The 9,043-nt window shown below is 60.7% G+C and overlaps 2 protein-coding genes across 2 annotated transcripts; both read left to right on the top strand.

Moving 5' to 3' along the window:
• LOC147362163 (ubiquitin carboxyl-terminal hydrolase 17-like protein 6) lies at positions 1-1,161 on the top strand (the record flags this gene model as incomplete). Its single annotated transcript, XM_086323896.1, has 1 exon — positions 1-1,161. A coding segment is annotated over exon 1 (1,161 nt), but the record flags the coding sequence as incomplete, so codon positions are not given.
• Positions 1,162-4,174: 3,013 nt separating this feature from the next.
• Positions 4,175-8,360, top strand: LOC147362162 (ubiquitin carboxyl-terminal hydrolase 17-like protein 6). The gene has a single exon (XM_086323351.1). It carries the CDS (start codon positions 4,629-4,631, stop codon positions 6,228-6,230), a length of 1,602 nt encoding a protein of 533 aa, XP_086179477.1. The 5' UTR covers positions 4,175-4,628; the 3' UTR covers positions 6,231-8,360.
• The last annotated feature ends 683 nt before the right edge of the window (positions 8,361-9,043 follow it).

Below are 9,043 nucleotides of genomic sequence, written 5' to 3'. Positions count from 1 at the left end.
ATGGAAACCCTCGTGGGCCTTGTGTGCAGAGCCCCGGGGGCTGCTTCTGAGCACGGGGGAGGTGTGTGTCCGTCTCCCTTCGACGTCTTCCCCGGAGGGCAAGGTTGTGGGCCCAGCGCCGCTGGTGCGGATGCCCTTCGGGGACCCTCTGTCCCTGAGGGGCCGTCGCCGGCGCTTGGGCGTCCCCAGCGGGGTGACTTGGCTCCTGGGTCAGCAGGGCTGACGCCTGGCCAGAAAGGCGCCCTGAGTTGGAAGGGGCCGTGGGGGGTGGGGGCTGGGCTTCAGAACCTGGGGAACACCTGCTACGTGAATGCGGCGCTGCAGTGTCTGAGCCACACGCCGCCCCTGGCCAGCTGGATGGTGTCCCAGCAGCACGCCACCCTCTGTCCGGCCCGCAGCGCCTGCACGCTCTGTGCCATGCGAGCTCACGTGACCCGAGCCCTCCTTCACGCGGGAGAGGTGATCCGGCCCCGCAAGGACCTGCTGGCGGGCTTCCACAGACACCAGCAGGAAGATGCCCACGAGTTTCTGATGTTCACTCTGAATGCCATGCAGCAAGGGTGCTTGAGTGCATCCCAGCCGTCGGGCCACGCCTCCGAGGACACCACCGTCATCCGTCAGATCTTCGGCGGGACCTGGAGGTCTCAGATCCAGTGTCTCCGCTGCCTCGGTGTCTCGGACACGTTCGACCCTTATCTGGACATCAGCCTGGATATCACGGCGGCTCAGAGTGTGGAGCAAGCTCTGAGAGAGCTGGTGAAGCCCGAGAAGCTGGACGCGGACAATGCCTATGACTGTGGCGTCTGTCTCCGGAAGGTGCCTGCCACCAAGAGGTTGGCTTTGCACAGCACCTCCCAGGTCCTGGTGCTGGTGCTGAAGCGGTTCACACCGGTGAGCGGGGCCAAAAGGGCTCAGGAGGTGCGCTATCCCCAGTGCTTGGACCTGCAGCCCTACACGTCCGAGCGGAAGGCAGGGCCACTGGGCTACGTGCTCTATGCCGTGCTGGTGCACTCCGGGTGGAGCTGTGAGCGAGGACACTACTTCTGTTACGTCCGAGCGGGCAACGGCCAATGGTATAAGATGGACGATGCCAAGGTGACCGCCTGTGACGAGACCGCTGCCCTGAGCCAGAGCGCCTACGTCCTGTTCTACGCCCGGGAGGGTGCGTGGGAAGGGGGCGCTGGGGGAGGGGCAGCGGCCCCCGTCGGGGCTGACCCCACAGACCCCGGGCAGCCTGCAGGAGACGCCAGCGGCAGAGCTCCTGGGTCGGAGGAGTCCCCGGGGGACACAGCGGTCGAAGGGATGAGCTTCGAGCAGTGGAGACGCCTGCAAGAACACAGCCGACCGAAGCCGGCCTTGGAGCTGCGGAAGGTCCAGTCTGCCCTGCCTGCCGGCGCAGTCGTGATTCACCAGTCCAAACACGGAGGAGGGAGAAACCGCACGCCGCCCCAACAGGAGCACGAGCGGCTCGACCGTCCCAGCACGGACGCCCCGCCTCCGGGGCCGAAGAACGTCGGCAACGGCCCTTGTGCCAGCGGGAGGGCCAGAGCCACCAAGGGGAAGAACAAGAAGCCGCGGCCGTCTCTGGGGCTGTGGCGGTAGGTCGGCTCTGACGCACATGCGTGCAGACGCCCAGGCACACGCTGTGTGCGGCACGCCCTGTGTGACGCACCAAGAGTTCCGACGAGGAGCGGGTTCCTCTCGGCCGTGTGCGTGATGCAGCCTCCTGGGGAAAAGCGGGGCCTGGAGTGTGCCCGGGGTCTCGGTGTTCACTTGGGACGGGCTCGTGCCTGAGCGGCTGAGCTCTCGAGGGCTGGCTCTGCTGGGAAGTCGCTGGAGAGGATGGGGTGATGGGGTGCATGAGCGGGCCTGGGCACGGTCCGAGGGCCTCCCACTTCTGCGAGGGTGGGAGAGTCCTCTCGGGATGGGACTTTGGGTGTGGGTTTGCCTTTCGTTCCCCGTCTCCGTTCCCTGGCCGCACCGCTGGCCTCGGGTGAGTGACGCGGCCTGGAGACGCCTCACAGAGCGCTCACAGCCAGCCGAGCAAGGAGAAGATCTCGGGAGCCCTTCGGGGGGCAGGGAAGAGCGGGTGCAGGTCCATGAACCGTCTCCTTCCGGCCGGTCAGGCTCTCGAAAATGCCCCAGACGTCGAGAGGCGTCCGGGGAGAAGACGGGCAAGCAGCCTTTATGGGTGTCTGTCCTTGGGAGGCCTCGTGCTACTTGGCGGAGGGTCCGGCAGGAATGAGGCGGGGATGCGCGCGTCCCCGGCACGACGCTCGTCCGCAAAGATCCCTGGGGCTCCATGTCCGGTGCAAGGAGTACGCTGGAGAAGCTCCAAGTGCCAAACAGGAGAAGCGATCCACAAGGCCATGAGCACCGCCACCAGCACCACCAGCACCACCAGCACCACCAGCACCAACACGAAGGCCAAGGGGAGAAAGGCAACCCAACCAGTCCCAAAGAAACTTCTCCACCAGCATCGCACCGGTGCCTGAGTGGAGATATGTCGCGCCACGTTCATTTCTGAAAGCAAAGGTCCTCCCCGCACTGAGGAAAGACCCGAGCCTACCCTAGATTGTGATAGCAAGACAACTGGACTTCCGACTCTGCCCGTCCTGTCTGGCAGTCTCATCCAGCTGGGCCCCGGGCAAACGCCTCTGGACGCGAGGAGATGCGGCCGGCCTCCAAAGTGCCTGGGGCGGTGGGGAAGCTGTCCTCCCCTAGCTGCTTTCTCGACTGCCTCATGGGCCCGTGACCCGCTGGAGGGGCACCTGAGGCCCCTTAGCGACCACCTCTCGCGTTTTTCTTTCTTTGGCTTGGCTGATGGCTTCAAACCCCAAACCCTCCATCAAACGGCAGACCGGGAATTTGCGATGGAACATCTCCGACCTCGAGGGCCAACTCTGGCTCCTGACTGCGCTAGTCGGCGTGGCAAGGAACAGAGAACGTTCCGATGGCTTGTTTCCCCCGCATGGCTACCTACGCCGCACCATGCCCTCCGCACGTAGAGAGGACAAAGAATGATGAGCAGTATCTTCCCCCGAGAACACGAGCAAGCGTGCCCTGCACGAGGAAGCGGAGCCACCCACAGTCCGCCCTCATCATCAGCACGCATCTTCCTCCGCCCCATCGTCTCAAATGGACTTACTGCTTGCCCCATCCACACCCTCTGAAGAAGGAGGAGGAGGAGGAGGAGGAGGAGGAGGAGGAGGAGGAGGAGGAGAATGTCGATGGGGGTGGCGTGACACAGGGAATGGGAAGGTGGCCTTATGCTGGGCGAAATCCGTGCAAAAGAGAGAAAAATCCTGGCTGATCTCGTTTCTCTGTGCCATGGGAAGGAGGTAAGAGGACAGCAAGGGTGTGAGCACTTGGATCATAAAGCACAAAGCGGTAGGCTCCTAGGATGGGATGGGGGGAGCGGGAGGTGGGAGGGGTGCAATAGGCTAAGGAAGTAAACGGGGTCAGGGCCCTTCTTTCCTAGTAAGGACCAACGGAATCAACACTCCAGCTATGGTAAACCTGTGGACGGTCAAACCCCCATAGTCCTGGAAGGCAAGCATAATGTCCAGGACGGGAGAGCAAACAAACACATGTCACACACCGAGAAGGAAAGCAACAGTCATCCTCCTCCAGGAGGGAAACCTTTTTTATACCTTGAGTTATACCGCATTTTGAGCCCCGGAATTCGAAAGACGACTGTATGAGTCAACTAGTGTATATAAAAGAGAGAAAGAGAATAAAAGCAACAAAAAAATAACAAAATGAACACAAAATTTAAAAAAAAAAGTTTAAAAATAAATGGAAAAAAAAAAAAAAACCTCAAAAAACCCTAAAACACCAAGCAGGAAAAAAAAAAAAAAAAAAGTAAATGATAAAGGAAGAAGGAAAAGGAAGAACAAAGGGCAGCGGAGAGAGAAAAGGAGCTGCAGAAATGAATCCAAAGTTGCAGGAAGCCTATGCCTTTCTAAATGAGCTCGCTTTGGGTCTTGAGCAACGGCCCTGAAGGGAGAAAAGCATATGTGGCACTCTGCTGGCATCTTTTGGTGCTAGGACCCTGAACGCTAGAAGAGTGTCCAGTGAGAACGCATAGAAATTGGGGAGGACCTCGCTGGAGCGCAAAGATGAGGCAAGGGTTTATTGTTGTCCGGGGAGGGGTTGTCCTCAGGCAGGGGTCTGGGGTCGGGAGACCCCTAAAGGGGAGAGGTTCGGTGGGCAGACATATGTTTCCACACGTGTGTTAGGATGTGAATGGTGAGCCCACGGAAGTCCTGTGCAGCCGGCATTTGTGTGCTGAACTCGGAAGCCCCGCAGTGAATCTCTAGCGGGCAAGGCTGGAAGGCCCAATGCCCCCGAATCATTTGCATCCTGAGCCCTTTGGTCCAGGGGGTCAGGTCGGAAGTGCGTGTGGGGCCTCGTCAAGGGGAATTCCCCGAGGAAAGTGTGGGTGGTTGGATGGCGGGAGTGGGAGTGGGCACGCCCTCGGCCGCCTCAGCCAATGAGGAGCCTGCACGTGCGGGGGTGGGGCTGTGGGGAAGCCCCCAAAGGCCCGAGGGGGCGGGGCCCAGGCCCTTTTCTGGAGCCGGACCGTCTGAGGGAAGGAGGCGTCGGCGTGCAGCTGCAGGTAGGAGATGGAAACCCTCGTGGGCCTTGTGTGCAGAGCCCCGGGGGCTGCTTCTGAGCACGGGGGAGGTGTGTGTCCGTCTCCCTTCGACGTCTTCCCCGGAGGGCAAGGTTGTGGGCCCAGCGCCGCTGGTGCGGATGCCCTTCGGGGACCCTCTGTCCCTGAGGGGCCGTCGCCGGCGCTTGGGCGTCCCCAGCGGGGTGACTTGGCTCCTGGGTCAGCAGGGCTGACGCCTGGCCAGAAAGGCGCCCTGAGTTGGAAGGGGCCGTGGGGGGTGGGGGCTGGGCTTCAGAACCTGGGGAACACCTGCTACGTGAATGCGGCGCTGCAGTGTCTGAGCCACACGCCGCCCCTGGCCAGCTGGATGGTGTCCCAGCAGCACGCCACCCTCTGTCCGGCCCGCAGCGCCTGCACGCTCTGTGCCATGCGAGCTCACGTGACCCGAGCCCTCCTTCACGCGGGAGAGGTGATCCGGCCCCGCAAGGACCTGCTGGCGGGCTTCCACAGACACCAGCAGGAAGATGCCCACGAGTTTCTGATGTTCACTCTGAATGCCATGCAGCAAGGGTGCTTGAGTGCATCCCAGCCGTCGGGCCACGCCTCCGAGGACACCACCGTCATCCGTCAGATCTTCGGCGGGACCTGGAGGTCTCAGATCCAGTGTCTCCGCTGCCTCGGTGTCTCGGACACGTTCGACCCTTATCTGGACATCAGCCTGGATATCACGGCGGCTCAGAGTGTGGAGCAAGCTCTGAGAGAGCTGGTGAAGCCCGAGAAGCTGGACGCGGACAATGCCTATGACTGTGGCGTCTGTCTCCGGAAGGTGCCTGCCACCAAGAGGTTGGCTTTGCACAGCACCTCCCAGGTCCTGGTGCTGGTGCTGAAGCGGTTCACACCGGTGAGCGGGGCCAAAAGGGCTCAGGAGGTGCGCTATCCCCAGTGCTTGGACCTGCAGCCCTACACGTCCGAGCGGAAGGCAGGGCCACTGGGCTACGTGCTCTATGCCGTGCTGGTGCACTCCGGGTGGAGCTGTGAGCGAGGACACTACTTCTGTTACGTCCGAGCGGGCAACGGCCAATGGTATAAGATGGACGATGCCAAGGTGACCGCCTGTGACGAGACCGCTGCCCTGAGCCAGAGCGCCTACGTCCTGTTCTACGCCCGGGAGGGTGCGTGGGAAGGGGGCGCTGGGGGAGGGGCAGCGGCCCCCGTCGGGGCTGACCCCACAGACCCCGGGCAGCCTGCAGGAGACGCCAGCGGCAGAGCTCCTGGGTCGGAGGAGTCCCCGGGGGACACAGCGGTCGAAGGGATGAGCTTCGAGCAGTGGAGACGCCTGCAAGAACACAGCCGACCGAAGCCGGCCTTGGAGCTGCGGAAGGTCCAGTCTGCCCTGCCTGCCGGCGCAGTCGTGATTCACCAGTCCAAACACGGAGGAGGGAGAAACCGCACGCCGCCCCAACAGGAGCACGAGCGGCTCGACCGTCCCAGCACGGACGCCCCGCCTCCGGGGCCGAAGAACGTCGGCAACGGCCCTTGTGCCAGCGGGAGGGCCAGAGCCACCAAGGGGAAGAACAAGAAGCCGCGGCCGTCTCTGGGGCTGTGGCGGTAGGTCGGCTCTGACGCACATGCGTGCAGACGCCCAGGCACACGCTGTGTGCGGCACGCCCTGTGTGACGCACCAAGAGTTCCGACGAGGAGCGGGTTCCTCTCGGCCGTGTGCGTGATGCAGCCTCCTGGGGAAAAGCGGGGCCTGGAGTGTGCCCGGGGTCTCGGTGTTCACTTGGGACGGGCTCGTGCCTGAGCGGCTGAGCTCTCGAGGGCTGGCTCTGCTGGGAAGTCGCTGGAGAGGATGGGGTGATGGGGTGCATGAGCGGGCCTGGGCACGGTCCGAGGGCCTCCCACTTCTGCGAGGGTGGGAGAGTCCTCTCGGGATGGGACTTTGGGTGTGGGTTTGCCTTTCGTTCCCCGTCTCCGTTCCCTGGCCGCACCGCTGGCCTCGGGTGAGTGACGCGGCCTGGAGACGCCTCACAGAGCGCTCACAGCCAGCCGAGCAAGGAGAAGATCTCGGGAGCCCTTCGGGGGGCAGGGAAGAGCGGGTGCAGGTCCATGAACCGTCTCCTTCCGGCCGGTCAGGCTCTCGAAAATGCCCCAGACGTCGAGAGGCGTCCGGGGAGAAGACGGGCAAGCAGCCTTTATGGGTGTCTGTCCTTGGGAGGCCTCGTGCTACTTGGCGGAGGGTCCGGCAGGAATGAGGCGGGGATGCGCGCGTCCCCGGCACGACGCTCGTCCGCAAAGATCCCTGGGGCTCCATGTCCGGTGCAAGGAGTACGCTGGAGAAGCTCCAAGTGCCAAACAGGAGAAGCGATCCACAAGGCCATGAGCACCGCCACCAGCACCACCAGCACCACCAGCACCACCAGCACCAACACGAAGGCCAAGGGGAGAAAGGCAACCCAACCAGTCCCAAAGAAACTTCTCCACCAGCATCGCACCGGTGCCTGAGTGGAGATATGTCGCGCCACGTTCATTTCTGAAAGCAAAGGTCCTCCCCGCACTGAGGAAAGACCCGAGCCTACCCTAGATTGTGATAGCAAGACAACTGGACTTCCGACTCTGCCCGTCCTGTCTGGCAGTCTCATCCAGCTGGGCCCCGGGCAAACGCCTCTGGACGCGAGGAGATGCGGCCGGCCTCCAAAGTGCCTGGGGCGGTGGGGAAGCTGTCCTCCCCTAGCTGCTTTCTCGACTGCCTCATGGGCCCGTGACCCGCTGGAGGGGCACCTGAGGCCCCTTAGCGACCACCTCTCGCGTTTTTCTTTCTTTGGCTTGGCTGATGGCTTCAAACCCCAAACCCTCCATCAAACGGCAGACCGGGAATTTGCGATGGAACATCTCCGACCTCGAGGGCCAACTCTGGCTCCTGACTGCGCTAGTCGGCGTGGCAAGGAACAGAGAACGTTCCGATGGCTTGTTTCCCCCGCATGGCTACCTACGCCGCACCATGCCCTCCGCACGTAGAGAGGACAAAGAATGATGAGCAGTATCTTCCCCCGAGAACACGAGCAAGCGTGCCCTGCACGAGGAAGCGGAGCCACCCACAGTCCGCCCTCATCATCAGCACGCATCTTCCTCCGCCCCATCGTCTCAAATGGACTTACTGCTTGCCCCATCCACACCCTCTGAAGAAGGAGGAGGAGGAGGAGGAGGAGGAGGAGGAGGAGGAGGAGGAGGAGAATGTCGATGGGGGTGGCGTGACACAGGGAATGGGAAGGTGGCCTTATGCTGGGCGAAATCCGTGCAAAAGAGAGAAAAATCCTGGCTGATCTCGTTTCTCTGTGCCATGGGAAGGAGGTAAGAGGACAGCAAGGGTGTGAGCACTTGGATCATAAAGCACAAAGCGGTAGGCTCCTAGGATGGGATGGGGGGAGCGGGAGGTGGGAGGGGTGCAATAGGCTAAGGAAGTAAACGGGGTCAGGGCCCTTCTTTCCTAGTAAGGACCAACGGAATCAACACTCCAGCTATGGTAAACCTGTGGACGGTCAAACCCCCATAGTCCTGGAAGGCAAGCATAATGTCCAGGACGGGAGAGCAAACAAACACATGTCACACACCGAGAAGGAAAGCAACAGTCATCCTCCTCCAGGAGGGAAACCTTTTTTATACCTTGAGTTATACCGCATTTTGAGCCCCGGAATTCGAAAGACGACTGTATGAGTCAACTAGTGTATATAAAAGAGAGAAAGAGAATAAAAGCAACAAAAAAATAACAAAATGAACACAAAATTTAAAAAAAAAAGTTTAAAAATAAATGGAAAAAAAAAAAAAAACCTCAAAAAACCCTAAAACACCAAGCAGGAAAAAAAAAAAAAAAAAAGTAAATGATAAAGGAAGAAGGAAAAGGAAGAACAAAGGGCAGCGGAGAGAGAAAAGGAGCTGCAGAAATGAATCCAAAGTTGCAGGAAGCCTATGCCTTTCTAAATGAGCTCGCTTTGGGTCTTGAGCAACGGCCCTGAAGGGAGAAAAGCATATGTGGCACTCTGCTGGCATCTTTTGGTGCTAGGACCCTGAACGCTAGAAGAGTGTCCAGTGAGAACGCATAGAAATTGGGGAGGACCTCGCTGGAGCGCAAAGATGAGGCAAGGGTTTATTGTTGTCCGGGGAGGGGTTGTCCTCAGGCAGGGGTCTGGGGTCGGGAGACCCCTAAAGGGGAGAGGTTCGGTGGGCAGACATATGTTTCCACACGTGTGTTAGGATGTGAATGGTGAGCCCACGGAAGTCCTGTGCAGCCGGCATTTGTGTGCTGAACTCGGAAGCCCCGCAGTGAATCTCTAGCGGGCAAGGCTGGAAGGCCCAATGCCCCCGAATCATTTGCATCCTGAGCCCTTTGGTCCAGGGGGTCAGGTCGGAAGTGCGTGTGGGGCCTCG

This window comes from Bos grunniens, chromosome 11 (assembly GCF_055505025.1).
Source record: "Bos grunniens cultivar Pamir isolate PY7600 chromosome 11, Bosgru_T2T1.0, whole genome shotgun sequence".
NCBI classification, from domain to species: Eukaryota; Metazoa; Chordata; class Mammalia; order Artiodactyla; family Bovidae; genus Bos; species Bos grunniens.
Note: the sequence above shows the minus strand (reverse complement) of the source record. Positions and strands in the feature narration are given on the sequence as shown.

Bases quoted from the DNA above. Each gene is read 5' to 3' on its own strand.
- LOC147362162 (XM_086323351.1), top strand. From the start codon at position 4,629: ATGGAAACCCTCGTGGGCCTTGTGTGCAGAGCCCCGGGGGCTGCTTCT.